Here is a 15,891-nt window from a genome sequence, read left to right as displayed (position 1 = left end):
AATGCTGCTATAGCCCTACGAAAGCAGCCAGCTGTGGTGTAAGACATACCTCATTAGTAGTTAGCTTGTCCTGGGGTGTCTGTGGGGACATGGTGGGTGTCGGCTGGCTGGAGGATGGGGAAGAGGAGGTGGAGGAAGTGGAGGAGGAATGGCTTTGCTGTAAGAGATCTGGCAAGAGGTGAATGCGACCGGCAAAGCCATTGCTCTCATGATGGCTGGCACGCTTTTTGTCAACTGTACTCTGTAGAGAAAACAGGCACACTTGTCTTGCTCAAGTGCTGCTTAAAGGTCTATATCTCTAACAACCTCTCTCCTCTCCCTCACTCTTTCCTACCTTTTTACATTTCCTTTTTAAATTAGCTGACAATCTATGCCTCAACGTCTGGATTGAGGGGGCAAGTGGGCAGCATTACTTCAATTCTGCTAATTCCCACCTTTTCTGGCAGCAGGAGCTCAGTTCATGTGGTGAACTTGCACAGGCAGTTCTAGAAATTAATGTGAGAGGAACTGCACTGGTAAGAATTCCACCACAGTGCAGACAAGCACATTTTGGGGGGTGAGGGAGGATTTCTTTCTCTACTGTTTTGTTTAAAACTAACTTAAATCCTACAGAAATATATATGAACATTGACCGCCTGGTGAATGCCTTCACCTAACTATTTAAAACAATAAGCATGAAATCTTAATTTTCAAACCAGAGGGCTCAATGGAGAAATTGGCATTCGATTGTGAAATTCAGAAAATGTGATTATTGGAGAAACTCCTGTAAGCTAACACGCTCATTAACATAAGCTCATTTAAAAGCAGGGAACTGTTATCTTTCACAGGCACACGAATGCAATATTTTCACAATTAAAGGCAACACCACAGCGCTCTAGCTCTGTCCACACTCTCAGCTTCTTGCTTCTCTCACCTTCTTGCTTCTCCATTCCCCCACATGAATTTGTGTGTGTGAGAGGGTGTGTGCTATCTGGGTTGTCTGTATGCCCTCAACTACAGAAGAATTGTTTTTACAGCCCTGTATACTTCTCCCCTCCAGCCTCCCTCCCAGCCCCACTCCTGAGAGTCACAATTGTTTCTATGGTAAAACTAAACTAAACTAAGTTTCTTGCTCCAGGTACCAGCTCCACACACCTGCAGCTTTTCTACCATTCTCTCCTACAGACTTTGAGGTACTCTGCATGGTGCTGCCGTGGGTGTCACTGGAAAGCATGCAAAACAGTAGCAAAGGGTGAAGGGCTACTCTCTTCTTTGCATGCATTGAACACCTTGCTCATCTGAAATTCACTAGAGCTGTGTCTTGATAATACGAACAACGAATATAATGTAGAAACAGCATGGGTGAATGAGCGAGTGGGTTAATGAGCACAGAAAAGGTGCAACACTGCACAGAGAAGGAAAAGCAATACCTGTCGGACAATTAAGGTGCCCTCCTTAGAAGGAGTCAAGGCAGGTTCACTCTCCACATCATCATGGACAATCATAGTTTTTACAGACTCTGTTTCACCATTGCTCAAGTTCAGTGTTGACCTATTTGCCAGACAAAAAAATAATCAGGATGAGATAAAGAGTATTTGTGTCCTAACTTCCACTCTCCACATCAAGGTTCAGTCAAAATTAATTTGAGATTGTGACCAGAGTGGAATATTTACATAACCTGCCTACAAAAGCCTCTCTGTTAAAAAAAAAAGAGTTAGAAATTTGTTAAACACTGCTAAAACTACAAATCCCAACAGAGAAGAGGGAAAGGGATATAATTTATATGTACGAGCGCAGTCCAGCCTACTTCACTGTGGGCCCACAGCACTTTCTTGAGGAGCTGTGAAACTGATTTCCCACTTAGAGAAATGACTTAAAGAGACTTATCTGTTAATGTGGCTCCTAAATGCCCAGCTTGATTTTGAAAAGATTTTTGAAACTTGAGTGCACAAGGCTGCTATGCCTTGTTCACAGGTTGCTGTAAGCTGACAGAACTAATGCACAAGCCAAAACGTCCAACGTTCTTTTTCTTCAACCCCCTAAGATGAAAAACAGAAGCAAAACACAGAACTAACACTGCTCGGACATCATCTGGTCCAGAAGTAGATTCATCTGCTCCTTCTTGTTCCATATCATCATCTTCTTCATCTGTCGTCCCTGACTCCTCACTTGAGGACGAATAATCCGTCACTTTATGTGGAGGTCGCACATCCTCTACTGCTCGCAGCTCCTTTGCCAATGCAGTTAAATCCTGATGGGAAAAGAAGGAAAAAAACTGTGTTGCAGTCAACAGAGAAGACTTTGCAAGGCAGCCCCAATGAATTAGTGCCCGAGTTCACACACTTGTCCACAGCTGTTTCCACAACAGTACTGTTTCCTTTGATTTATTAATTCCTAACAGTCACCAAAGTATACTTTCTGATAACTTAAAGCACCTAAAGAGTCAACCTAAGAAAGCCTTACAATATTATTAAAAAAAAAAATCATATGAGTCCAAACTATCCTGATCATGACTTCAGTTTATCCCACTATATCATACAAAACACTTACTACGTGCACCCAGATCTACTTTGACTCAGTGGTTGACTGCTACAGTTCATTTTGAACTTTGCAGGCTAATAGCATCCACCACAAGATATTCTTGGCAGCAAGATAGCAGAGTTTAAGAGTTACTGAGCCACTCAAGGCACAGTGTATTTGGTCAGTTGCACAGAGCTGATCACTTTGAAACCTTTTCACTCATATCCAGGTTCATGGATCTGCTCCATGTTCACCTGAGCAGTCAGATCCTTTAGCACTGACTCAGTCACACACAGCTGTCAAACAGTACGAGACATAAGCAGCTTTTCTGTCAGCAGTTTGGGGTGTGGGTAAAAGAGGTTTGCAGTCAGTGCAAGCTGCTCTTAACCGTGTAGCTATGATTTATTTAGACAAATACAGTTTATGGCAAATACTTCACATATTATACACCAGAAGTGAAGGACCAACCCCTGTGCTTCTTTAAAACAGCAGCTCTAACTGTGGGTGCTAGTGTGGAATCATGACAGCAAGTGAAAGAAGTTGTAGGGAAAGCTGGAAGTACTGCAAAAACCTCCTGTGAGCCCCAGCACACATAGAACTGTAATTAACCATAGCAGCAACCAGATGAAGAAAGCATCAAAAAATTTTCAGAGGAAATAGCAACAGTTTAAGGTCTTACCACTTCTCCCTGTACCATTCAGCACAGCATTGGTACATTCAGGTCAAATGCATTATCATTGGTCCAGTCACAGCAAGGAAACACAGGATTGAAAGAAAGAGAATGTGAAGGTTAGGAAGGAAGCAGATGAGAGGGCAGAAATCAATTTCCAAGGGAGAACAAATTCTATTGTTTAAGGTACCGTGACGTATAAAGGCAATTGCATAGCCAAGAACATACTGCCAGACCCACGGGCATACAAACTCCAGTTCAAGCTGAAGTTCACGCCCAATAACACCATGAATACAAGTTCACACAGTATTTTGGGGGACTACTTAAGTAGGGAGGACAGGAGAAAGTAGATGCAACTTACAGCAGGCTTGATAGGTCTGAAGACCTCCTTTTTCTCTTCAGGCTTTTTAGGTGCACTTTCATGACGCTGCGATGGTGAACCCTCTGATTTGGATGATGCTGCATGTTCCAAGAAGGAAAACAGAACAAAATAGGGGTTTCATCAGGAAGGTAAAATATGTTTTCTTATCCCACTTCAGAGTGAAGAAGAGAGGTGAGAAAGCTATCAAGGCAGCATGTGACAGCAATACATCAGTTTCACTGGTTCATTACTACATCTTCTCTGAAGGACTATATAGAAATTTCTTCCTAAACTCTGATCTCTACACGTGCAGCTGACCTGTGACTGCAAATTGTCACACAATTGTGAATCAAAGTAGTTGCAGATATCATCTCATCTGCACAAGGAACTGGGTTTGCAGTTGATTGAAACTGCATAACTTGACTGAAGCCACAAGCTGAGCAACGTGCATTGGCATCTAATGTGCCCTTATCTGAGACCCATCCCTAAAGGACTGCACCCATTCAACAGACACCAAGGGGAGAGACAATGTGCATCAAGAGATGTAGCAGTGAATGAAACACTGTGTCATGAAAGTGTTTCATTTTTCCCCAATACATTTGTATTGTCTATCTTTCCCAAGCAGGCATGCACAGACAAGGGGGGGGGGGGGGGGGTTTGAAAGCTAAGCTATCTTCAGTACTGTACATTCAAAGGCCTTTCCCAGTGATGGCTACAATCCTTCATTACTGAGTGTTACATGGCTCAGTAAGCTTAAAAACCCTACGTTCTGGTGCGTGAGGAAGGACTTACATCTCATCCGGAACCGCTCTCCAGACCCACTCTGAGAGCCAGGGTGGGAACCAGGCTGTGAGCCGGAGTTGCTTGAACCTGAAGAACTGCCACTGCCTGGTCTTGGTACAAGCTTCTCCACCCTTTCCCACAGCAGACGAGGCTCTATATTGCTGTATCAGAGGAGTGAGAAAAGCCTTGGTCATGCAGTTCAGATTCCTGTTTCTAAATTCAGACTTCATTCCTACTCAGTGTTCTGCTAATAACTGATCTATAAGAACACTTAACAGTGAGCGGAGAGCATCAATGACAGTTCACGACACAAGCAATGGCTCCCTTTGAAATACCTATCACCTTATTTAAGGTGGCCCAAAACAAAATGTTTAGGTAGGCATAAGCCAATGGCATAAGCCATTTCATTAGGAATTGGCTACCTGTCATTCTTACATATCTAACCCAAAGCGAACGGATCTCTCAGGGTGGATGCAGTAGGTTTTAAATTGGCTCAGAAGGGCTCTGAACACCCAAGCACAAGCCAGAAAGCTGGAACTCCCTGTCCCTCTTGCAATACCCTCACCCATTCCCAGCAAGCAAGTTTTGCTTTGCTGAGATTTAGAAGCAATCCCTTTCTCCTCCCTCCTGACCTCCAATGTTCTGTGTTACAGTTTACAGTTGCTTCTGCCTCTCTTCAAGTCTGATTCTGGCTGAGAGGTTGGAAAGTTTCTCAGATCTCTTCAATTTAGATCTTACAAACACTACTGCTGCCAGCAGTCCTCACAGTAACCCAAGATGACCTGCTGCTCCAGAAGGCACGATGTTCACGAATAGCCACATTTTTCAGTAATACTAAGGATACTTCAAAATTACTGCAGAAGTCATAGGGCAGGCAACTCAAAGAAGGAGAGCCAAGAGGAAATTTAGCCAGTGTTCGTTGGCACATGCGGAGTACCAAGGGAAATTAATATTAATCATGAGTGATTAGGTGAAAAACCAAAAACTTTGTTCTCTTCACATCCAACAGATAAGCCAAAAACTCTCTGAAAAAGATCCTAGCTTCCCATAAGACCTTTTCTTTCCAACACAGGAAAGGCATGGACATAGACAAGCTGACAAACCTCGTGGAGTTTCTTTGACCTGCTTGGTTATTTTGCTGCCCACTGCCCTGCAGTGGAGAATCACGACGGGACAGGACTGGTGATCGGGATGTTGTTCTCACAGGTACCTTGGGAGAAAAAAGTCTGAGTTAAATCCATGAAAAGGAGAGAAAGAAGAGGAAGATTACATCTCTCCTGCTACAGATTATGTTATGATTTTAACACCATTTAGACTACGTTCAAATTAGCATCAACAACCAAAAGCAATAAAACAAATACCCACAAAACCATAAGCCTTAAGTGGGATGCCGTTCAGATTTTGAAGAGAACTCAGAAGTTTAATCTTAATGTTAAGTAGTGTCTAATAGCTACCACACAAACGCATACACACCTCACTACCTTCCAACTACTGAGACATTTGAAAAGAATACAGCACTTTGACTGAAGCAGGGGAGGCACAAAGCAATTTGCTGAAACAGCATGAGAATTAGGAGAATAAGCTTAGGGGAACCAAACAAATGCCCAGGAATGGATCAGCAGAAGGCAAAGACTGGTGGGGGAGCAGGAATATACTCAGAAGAAGCAAATCCCAGTGGATGGGGGGGGCTTTTGGGGAGAGGAGGAGGAAATATTGAATGTTTCCTTTTTGTTAAGTTCCATCTCAATTTTAAATATGTCTATGATTCATAGTTTGGGTTGCTACCAGATGAAGAAGAAAATTAACTCTGAGCAATAAGCTCAGGGATGTTTTAAATTCTTTCTGGAATATGGTAATGATTTGTTAACTTTGCATAATCAATTGTCTCTCTGAAACAGCTGAGTTCTACAAATAATTGTCAATTTTATACGAAGCTTCGATGTTGTACTTCAGGTTCATCATTGATAGCCCATAGAAAGAACACCTACATGATGATCTGCCTTCTAAAATGCTGTTACCGTGGTTATGAGGGCGTGGTCTTCCCAGTGCCCAGCTTATGACATCCTTCAAAAAAAATCATCATCATCAAGAAATAGCATACATCTGTCTTTCTACTCCTTACCCTTGGAGGCACCTCGTCACTGTCTGATCTAGCCCAAGCCTTTTGGGTGGGGTCGGGTACCTCCGACTTAGAGTCAGAACTCTGATTTAGCACTTCACTGCGTGAAGGTGGATATGGGTCCTGGGAACGAAGATGGTGATGAGCAAATTTGGGAGAAGGGTCACTGAAGGAATGGGATCGCGAGACAGGGGAAACATTGCTCTTGAGAGATGCCAGATGGGACCACTGTACCTTACAAGAAAACAAAACATAAAACATTCAATGCGCTCAGAATAACTGGCTGTCCAATTAACACAGAATAAAGGCAGGTGGGGTGGGCAGAGACAAATTGTTATGGCATTAGGTAAGCGTGGGGTGGAATCAATGCACTTAAAAGCAAGGCAAGCGCCCAAAGAACGCAACAGACTGAAAATACAGCACATATGCATTTTTGTGAGGTACGCTCTCCACATACACATACACTAGTGCCCAAAAGAAAAGGGGACCTAATATCTGCACCATGGGCCTGAGGCCAAAGGCCACCCAAGACAGAAGTCATCTTCTACTCCCCAGTTTTCAGTGGGCTTTGGCCAGGTCTCATGGAAGCACCGATGGGTTGGGAAATTTGAAGTGGTTATCCAATTGAAGAAATGTACAAAATTAAAGAAGGCTATAAGGTGTGCAAACCAACAGACATTTACATTATCTAAAAAATTTGGAAACTAGATACAGTTCCAAACTTTTGGAGCATGACCATAACACAAAAGCCTTTATTCCTTTATAGTCGTTGCAATATATATAAAAAAACATAATATATATTGTATTATTGTATATAGTATACATATGGACAATGCATATTATACATATACCATATATGTACCATATACTGTACATATATACATATTCATAAACAAACTAAACACACACGTACACATGCACGTATTCAACTACAGATACTACGAAGGCACAGCAGCGACTGCAGAGGTAAAAGCCCTTCGGGATTTTCCTTGAAATCCATACTGACCCTCCACTCCAGCCTACTCCCTCCTTCTGCATAAACACATATTTCAAAGTTAATTTCTGAAGCCAAGGAGGAGAAAAGATCATAACTGAAGAACACGCTGCCTTTGCACCTAATAATTAATCAAAACTTCACTTTCAACTTCATTTTCAGTAGGTTGGTTGTACGTATTTTTATATGGTTATTATTTCCTCAATTTTTATACACACAGCTGTTGAAGAGCCTGATTATAGTTAATGTGAGTGGAAGGCCAGATTTTAAAAGTAACTGGCACAGAGAGCATGAAAATACAAGTGCAGTACTTTGAAATAATCATAGAGGTTTGAATAAAAGCCAGGAATTAATGAGTCAGAGATAAAGTTCTGTCCTGATTTCTCCCACTCTCTCGTCTGCTCAAATTCTCCTGTCACCCAAACGAGCTGCAATGCCTAGTCACAATCAGGAACAGGTTTAGCTTGCACTGTCATCAACTGACTTATCTGGGAGAAAGAAATTCTGCATGGAAACAGACAAACTTAATATAGAACAACATTTTTAATTTAGCATATCTCAATTGCTCAGGTTATTTATAAGTTTTAGACTTCAGATTATTTTTTAAATTCCTACTGTAATTCCTATGAGATATAGTTACCAAGTTCTGGAGGTTTTCATTAGCAAACAACAGAATGACGGCAATCACATAGCTCAGTGGTTTCAACCTCTTTTTGATTTTCCAGGGATGGTAACAGAGCTTTATTTAGCAAGTATAAGCCTACTGACAACAAACTTGCTTTTCTTAGTCATGTTTTGTGGATTTCTTTGAAGCAATGCTTATTCTGTTAAAAAACATCTGCTTTTTTTTTTTTCCCAAAGAGCTTAGAAGACTAAATCAGCTCGTTTCTTTCCTGAACATTCTTTCTGATAGCAAATATTTCGCACAGATCAAATTCTGAATTGTAGAAGTGTGCTGCAACTGTGACCAGTATTTAGCCTACTATTCCACTCTTGCACAGATAACAACAGAATAACAGTTTTCTTTAAAAACAAAACAGAAATCTACCCGTTTATCAAAACGATAAGCAAAAACACACCAAGTTAATCTACCAAATAAGCTATTTTGTGTAAGCGTGTTACTCTTTACATAAGACTTTCTATGTGCCAAGATCTGAAAAAATGAAGGAAACATGTTAGGACTTCTTGCACTTCCTCCAGGCTCACCAGTATTTTCCTGGGCACTTACTTGGGGCTCCATTGGCCTCTGCAGGGCAGGCTGAGCAGGTTCTGAGTTTCCATTGGAAAAGGACTCTGATCTTGAAGGCACTGGTGGCTCCAACACTTTGCCCATCTGCTTAGACTGTGCTTCAGGGGAGCCCTGATTCGTTTTTCTAAATCTCTCCTCCACCTAAGCAAAAAAAACAAACAAACCAGGTTGTATCTGGAGTCAATAAAACCAATTGCAGTAGAAATAAGAAGGTGACTACCCCTCCTCTTTTGCCATAAAGAAACAAAATATATTTGAGGCTTGGCAAGGTTTTCATCCCTGCAGCTTTCACCAACAATGCAAAACAGACAGTGAACTGCATCAAAACAGCATGTATGCCATCATGGGAAATACATACTAGGAAAGAGCTTACAGTGGGCAGTATGATGTGAAGTGATAGGAAAGACTGTCAGGGTGCTTCCTTCTGCCTCGACTAGTTAGCACCCATCAGCAGACATAGACAACAAAAGGGATATGTGAAAACAGAAACAACTTTACAATTTAAAAGTATGTTTCCCATTGTTATCCTTTACTATAAGTAGAAACCCCACTAAAGGGAATTATGTTATTCAGTTATATGCTTTCCTCTGTGTGTCTCTTTGGCAATGTAAGAGATAGATAGGATATGCTTCTCTATCTGGTAATACTTGAGGCAGTTCAGCTTTAGGTATGAAGCTGTAGGACTACTCAACCTCTCTCTTATCAGATGGTCCTGAAGCAACATCAAAATGCTGCACTCTGACCTCAGACTGCAGAGAACAGCCCCTGCAACTTATTTCTGGTTCTCAGAGACATGCAGAAGTGACTGTACGCTAACCCAGAGAGTTTTTCGAAGGGAAGACTTTATCAGAAAGTGCTCACCTCTCAAAAGAATATCAAGTAAGCTTCCCATGCAGAAATGTCACCTCTTTAAAGTCTGTGGCATTGAGAACAAAGAGAGCAGTATGGAAGGGAAGAGATGGAAGGAGGGTACAGGCAGAAAGGAAATATCCTTCCATTTCCTACAATGAGCCACTGCTGGAATCACAGCAGTGTGTGCTGTGCTTCGCAGTCAGAGGAGTTGCCACCGAGGAACACTAAACTCCCAGCACTTTACCAAGTGTTAAAGAAAGATCAAACTGGAAGCCGGGGCTGATTTTATTTGCTGAGATGGTGCTCACATAGTCTGCTTTAACCCTTGTGCCTGGAGCATGAAACCATTATTGGGGTAGTTTCCTAATTGCTCCTTAGTAATGTTGGCATGACAAAACTACTTCTATATCCATGTTGGAAGATAGATATGAGTCTCCAGGACTCCTTAGGAAGACTGCTTTACAAACCCAACCTGCCTCTGCTTTCCAAAATTTGAGGACAGTAACAGCTTGCCTATGGGAGCAACCAGACAAGATTATGCCAAGTCTACACAAAATACAACATGTCCTGAGAAATACAGCAATAATGAAGTCAAGTATCTTCACCATACAATCATTTTCAATATCATGTTAGTCTCACAGGCCAAACTCCTCTTATCAGTCTCCTTCTTATGAATAGAATATAAGGAAAAGCCCCAAGCCTTTCTGTCTGAAGGAACAGGCTTTCATGTCTCTAGCTGTAAATGACAGGAAGTTTCCTCCACAAAGAACACAAACTGCACAAGCCACGTGTCCTTAAAGACTGGCAAGACATGGGAAAGAGACAATTCATCCCTGGATAGAAATAATCCCTGTTGTAGTCATCTGACTGTCTGGACCAGAAAATGGTATTAAGTTTCATTTCTTGCTCTAAGCTTCCTTCTGTTTCCTAGAGCCAATTTTAGAAATCATTTTCCTTATATACTCACTGGAGCTAGAATAAGGAAAAAAAAAAACCCAGATCATCATTAGAGTTTGCCAGAACTGGAAAATTAGACCACACTGGATTATCATCTTGATGGTCAACATCTCAGTGGACGAAGACTTTCTCTGGACTGAAGTTTTTGTGAGAGTATGAGGCACAGAATACTTGCTCCAAGTCACTAATTCATGTCAAAAATTACACCAGCTGATGCTTGCTTTTTAGACTAACTGGTGTCACTCCCACTGCCAGACAAAGAGATATTATGGCTATACTTCTATTACGCTTTTTAAAAGAGAATATTACATTGCAATCTCCAAGAAAATCTGACTATTAACACATTTTTTTCCTTTGCTTTCACTTTATTCCTTCTACCTAGCACAATCATAATAGGAAAAGATGACACTAAAAGAGCTGAGTCAGCAGTTCTGTTCAAAGACTTTGAATCTTCAGAAGTTTTTCTCCTTTTCAACTTCGAAAGGAAAAAGGGAGAGGAAGAATGGAGATGGTTCTCAGCCCTTCCAAAGCCCTCCCTCTGTTGGGACAGGAGTGCTGGACTGGCACTATGCTTTCACCAAGGCAGGCCAGGAATGCACACCAGGAAAAGAGGGCGGGTTCCACACCTGCACCACAACATGCTGGACAAGTCTGAACCTTTTCCAGGAGAAATACACATACCAAATATTTCAGCCAAGAACTGATGAGATAGCAGAGTGTGGTTTATGAAGAACTTGGACAACAGTATCTCTAAGAAAATGAGGTTTTGCTCATCAAGTCCCAGCAGCATTACTTCAAAGGCAGTGGAATACTAGTGGACATAGGTAGACTGAAAGCTATTTTATAATGTTCAACAACCACAAAGATTTTTTTTTTCTTGTTCCAAAATGTATTTACCTCATTCCCACACATTGGTGATGAATGCCATTAAATGTTTTGATCAGCACTGCCCAATCTAGCGGCTTACAGGCAGCATGATGTTCCAGGGAAACACAAGAAAAGGACTGCTGAAAAAGCCAAGTATGCATAAAGAGGTAGTTAACTTGCTTAGCGACGTTAACCATGGACCAGTGAAGTCAGGGGACCATTCACTGAGACAAACAGTACTCTGATGATTTCAGTTGGACTGGTGAGTGCCTGAAGTCCAAGGCAACACCACAGTTTCATAAAAGCAAGCTGTGATCTCAGCGGGGAATACTTAACACATCAGAAATGAAATCAACTCAATTCAGGTTTGTATTTATCTGAAGCAAATTTCCAAGAGCATGGGCTAAAGCAGGTGCTGTGGGCAACCATCCCTCATAGGTCTGTGTTTTCCAATTCCCTCCAAAGTTCCAGTTCTCAGTACCTGCCAGCAACACAGCCTAACAACTGCACTAGCACTTCCTGTGAAGACATCTGATGAAGTCCGGATGAGATTACCTCCCTGACTGGATGCTTCCAGTATCAGGTCCCCCTCAGTCTGCAGCATTTCAGAAATTCTTCCCACCTTTTACATCTAAAAACCATCACTTTCAATGACAGCAGAAGTATTCAGAAGTATTCCTTGGGTTGGGAAACCAGTCACCAACATTTAAAAACATCCTTCCCGTCAGTCACAACACTTTGGTCTCCAACCACACTGCAGCAGAGCCACAGCTACCACGATGCCAACAGGTGCAGGGATGGAGGAGCAAGTGGCATATTCCTCTCTCTCTCAGGACTTACCTCACGCGCTCTTTCAGCAGGCTCATAGTGGGATTTAGGCTCAGGGGTATGATAGCTTTGTTTATTTCTTTCTTGCTGCTGCTGCTGTTGCTGCTGTTGCTGCTGTTGCTGCTGCTGCTGCCGCCTGTGATCATGCTGCAGTGACAGGAGGTAGGCTTGCTCCTGCTGCAACTGGCGCTGGAGCCTCTCTGCCTGTCGATGCTCCTCCATCTCTCGCCATCTGTATTCCTTTGAGAGAACATGTGAGTAATTCAAGACATGGCATGGAATATATGGTACACATGTTCCTATCCATCCCATTAAAAATGCACATTTCTGGTTGCTGTTGCTTTGTTGTTTTTTTATTATTTATTTATTTCATTGTTAAAATGTAACCAAAAGCTAAGCTGGATCAATATGGCATGCGTCTCATGTTGGGAAAGTTGAGAGTATACTGCTAAGCTTCACGTGATTGGAGAATTATGTCAAAACTGATTTTTATTAGAAGAAAAAAGAACGAAGTTATTTATACTAGATTCAGTGTAAGTTCATAAAACAATGATTTAGAACAACACTAGGCCATTGTATCCTGGGGTGGATTTACATATCATGTGTGCTTTTGATCTGCAACACAAGCACTCTAGTTCTTCAAGGTCTGTTCAGAAACTCGACCGCCAAACCAGAACTGTTCCACTTTAACATAAAGCCTCCTCTTACAACCCAGAAAGCAGTGTGACCACACAGCACTTCTCATATGTGCCTGTCAGCCCACGACGCTAGCATAAATGGCCTTTTAATCAAGCTCCTTTGTTGTCAGACTGTCAGTGCAGCTGTGCCCGACTGAGGGAAGCCTAGGACTGGCCAGATAAATGGATCCTATAGCTACTGAACAAAACAGATACAGTGCTTTACCAGTAACATGGCCTGCTCCTGGAGCAGCTGCTGCTGTAGAATTTCCAAGTGCCGCTGCTCCTCTTCTAGCTGTCGCCTGATATACTCCTGTCACATAGAAATTACCCAGCAATGAATTTATTCAAAAGGAATGCATCAGAACCCCCTGGGTGGCACACCGCACGCTACTTCCCCAGTTCAGCTTTAACGAGAAACGCACTTCAGGGTGGATTAGTGCCTGCGGAACAATTTAGGAAGCCCTGTCTCCTGAGCATCGTATTTTGGCCCCTTCCATTCCAAAATTTGGACTCCTGCAAATGTTGCCGGCATGAGCCAGAGCTCATTTACATATTTTGGAAGTGATTTCAAGAAGCAGCACAATGCACTTGAAGGTTTTGGTAAAGTTAAAACATAGCAAGTCTGACTCAACACAGCCAACACAAAGTCACATGCAAGTTGTATTAAACATTAGTTTGTTGCACTGGTGCGATGAACTGTTAGCAACAGCTAGAGCCAGGCTTAGTAAGGGCAGAGCTGGTGCAAGCTCCCCCCAAAGGGGCTCTGCCAAATGCAGTTCAGCCCTGCCCTGCCTTCTTCCCCTGCCGCCCTCACCAGAAGCTTCTCCTGAGCAGACGCTGCCAGCCTTGCTGAATTATGCGATGAGTTATGACACAAACAAACATCCACCAGGAAACAGATATTAGACCAAACTCGCTCGCTCTTGCGATCTAGCCGCCTGTTCGCCTGCAGCCTTCACAGCTCAAGACGTTTACCTGCAGCTTCGCCTGACCCCCTACAACAACTCAAAGTCTGAAGCACCAAACCCAAGCTGGTAACATCCTATCATGCAATTAATGGAAGTACGTAACACATGCATGCGCACACACACACGAGCACGCGCACACGCACGCAAGCACGCATACGCTTACAGTGTATGCATAAAGAAATTAATGGTTCAGTGATACAGTGATGGGAGCTATAGAAAGTCTTGCGACAGACTGATGACGTCCACTACATTGTCATACTGAGAGCTGAGCCCTCGTTTAGGGGAACAAAAATTCTAAGAGGGGACACCTCTTCTCTCTCTTAAATAAGAAGTAATTTGTAGTCGTTTGACCGCATCAATTAACCATTCGTCATTATTGGCACTGTGCGTAATTAGCATTTCAACAGTTTAAAAAGCAGCTGGGGGAATACCCGGTGTCTGCCCAAAAGCAAATTGCTGTGCTGTAATTAAAGATTGTTCCATATTTATTCCCATCGGTTAGTCTTCTCTTCTTCTGACTCAAAAAAATCTTTGAAATATATATAAACACAACGCAATTCCCCAGTAACATGATCATCAATGATCTCTATGACTCTACGTAAGAAAAATTAGGTATGTCAGGCCAAAACCAACACTCCTGAAGGTAATGGGAAATTTACAGATCAGCCTCTAGGAGAGTAATTTTGGCTTTTTATTTGAGATCACAGTAATGCAGAGTAATTATTACCTTGATTATCAACCCGATTAGAGCTTTTAAATAATTTTTAAAACATGAAGATTCCATGCATAAATTCGGCAGCTCAATTTCATATGGTTTCAAAGGTTTCTCACCTGCACTTTCAACGTATTAAGAGCACACTGACAACTTAAGATATATTTGCTGCCTGAATTGGCATACGTTATTATACTTGATTTTAAATAAAGTAAGATCGCATATTTAACTGTATGAATTTTAGAAAGGAAAATCTTCTGCAGCTCAAAGGTTCCACCACAAATTCAGAATATTCAAAACTTATCAAGAACCTCTGACCCACTCTGGGTGTCAGAAGTCGACAGGCAACAGAGCTGCCTTTCTCTCGGAGGCCTCTTGAACATGGGGCACGTCCTGCAAGAACCACAGATCCAGCAAGACAAATCCATAAATGGTTTTCAGTCAGCGATGATTTTACCAATTCTGATGGTTTTTAGTCAAGTCCAGAGACATGAGCTGAATTCAGTGTAACTACCGTAACAAAAGGTCTTTTTTGAGGGAATATTGAGGCTGCAACAATTTTCCGTAAAGCCCTACAATCTGTGTTAGTGCCTTTGCTGTCAGAGACAACAAAGATGAAAATGCCAGCATATGGCTGTCTCTAGACTGTTTTAGCCTTATTAGTTTTTAGAAAATAAAATTAGAATCAAGAAGAAACAAACCTATTACATATATATCTGTATCATGGACTCACCTGCTCCCTTTCTACCCTCCTCTTTTCCTCCTCTGCTCTTCTCCTCTCTTCCTCTTCCTTACGTCTCCTCTCCATTTCTTCCAGACGTCTTTTTTCTTCCTGTTCCCTCCGCCTTTGTTCACGCTCTTGTTGCCTGCGAGCTTCCCGTTCTCTTCTTTGTTGCTACAGAAAGGGAAAAGAAACCACAAAGTTTTACTTTTGTTGTTATCAAAGAAAGAGGTGGGGTTGTTTTCTGCTGGGAAGAGAGAGATTTACCAGGACTGGCAAGCTCTGCAACTGAGTGACAAAACATTTTATGTAAGTGCTCCATCAGGAAACTAACTTATATACCTCACACAAAACTACCTCTAAAAGCATCAATTACTCTCCTGGGTTTCTTATATACAAAGTCACATACTATGTCCTTGACAGCTGTGGTGTGGAAGCTCACCTCTGCTCATCAAAACACATTCACACTGAAATCTCAATCTTTGAGGAACTGTTGAACTTAAGTATGAAGCAGAGGGACAGTTTTCTGGGATTCAACACATTACCTATAGCTGTTTCCAGAAGGAAATGATCAGCCCCACTGAACTAGCTAAAAGTCAAATGAGAACCATCTCAGCTTTTGGTAAGCAGC

The 15,891-nt window shown here is 42.1% G+C and overlaps 1 protein-coding gene across 11 annotated transcripts in view; it reads right to left on the bottom strand.

Moving 5' to 3' along the window:
• The window catches only part of MAP4K4 (mitogen-activated protein kinase kinase kinase kinase 4), a 151,989-nt gene that overhangs the window by 23,292 nt on the left and 112,806 nt on the right, over nucleotides 1–15,891 (bottom strand). The window contains exons 13-24 of one of the 11 annotated variants that reach the window (XM_015277799.4): nucleotides 15,273–15,434; nucleotides 13,083–13,169; nucleotides 12,192–12,419; nucleotides 8,655–8,816; nucleotides 6,436–6,666; nucleotides 5,417–5,523; nucleotides 4,323–4,474; nucleotides 3,531–3,628; nucleotides 3,179–3,187; nucleotides 2,055–2,230; nucleotides 1,410–1,530; nucleotides 50–241 (exon numbers count right to left, since the gene is read on the bottom strand). In XM_015277799.4, coding sequence (XP_015133285.2) covers nucleotides 50–241; nucleotides 1,410–1,530; nucleotides 2,055–2,230; nucleotides 3,179–3,187; nucleotides 3,531–3,628; nucleotides 4,323–4,474; nucleotides 5,417–5,523; nucleotides 6,436–6,666; nucleotides 8,655–8,816; nucleotides 12,192–12,419; nucleotides 13,083–13,169; nucleotides 15,273–15,434 — 1,725 coding nt within the window. The remainder of the gene's footprint in view (nucleotides 1–49; nucleotides 242–1,409; nucleotides 1,531–2,054; nucleotides 2,231–3,178; nucleotides 3,188–3,530; nucleotides 3,629–4,322; nucleotides 4,475–5,416; nucleotides 5,524–6,435; nucleotides 6,667–8,654; nucleotides 8,817–12,191; nucleotides 12,420–13,082; nucleotides 13,170–15,272; nucleotides 15,435–15,891) is intronic. The other 10 variants (XM_015277803.4, XM_015277801.4, XM_015277806.4 and 7 more) reach the window with 10 other exon arrangements.

This window comes from Gallus gallus, chromosome 1 (assembly GCF_016699485.2).
Source record: "Gallus gallus isolate bGalGal1 chromosome 1, bGalGal1.mat.broiler.GRCg7b, whole genome shotgun sequence".
Lineage (NCBI taxonomy): Eukaryota > Metazoa > Chordata > Aves > Galliformes > Phasianidae > Gallus > Gallus gallus.
The sequence above is the reverse complement of the archived record's forward strand: the minus strand, read 5'-3'. Positions and strand labels throughout refer to the sequence as shown.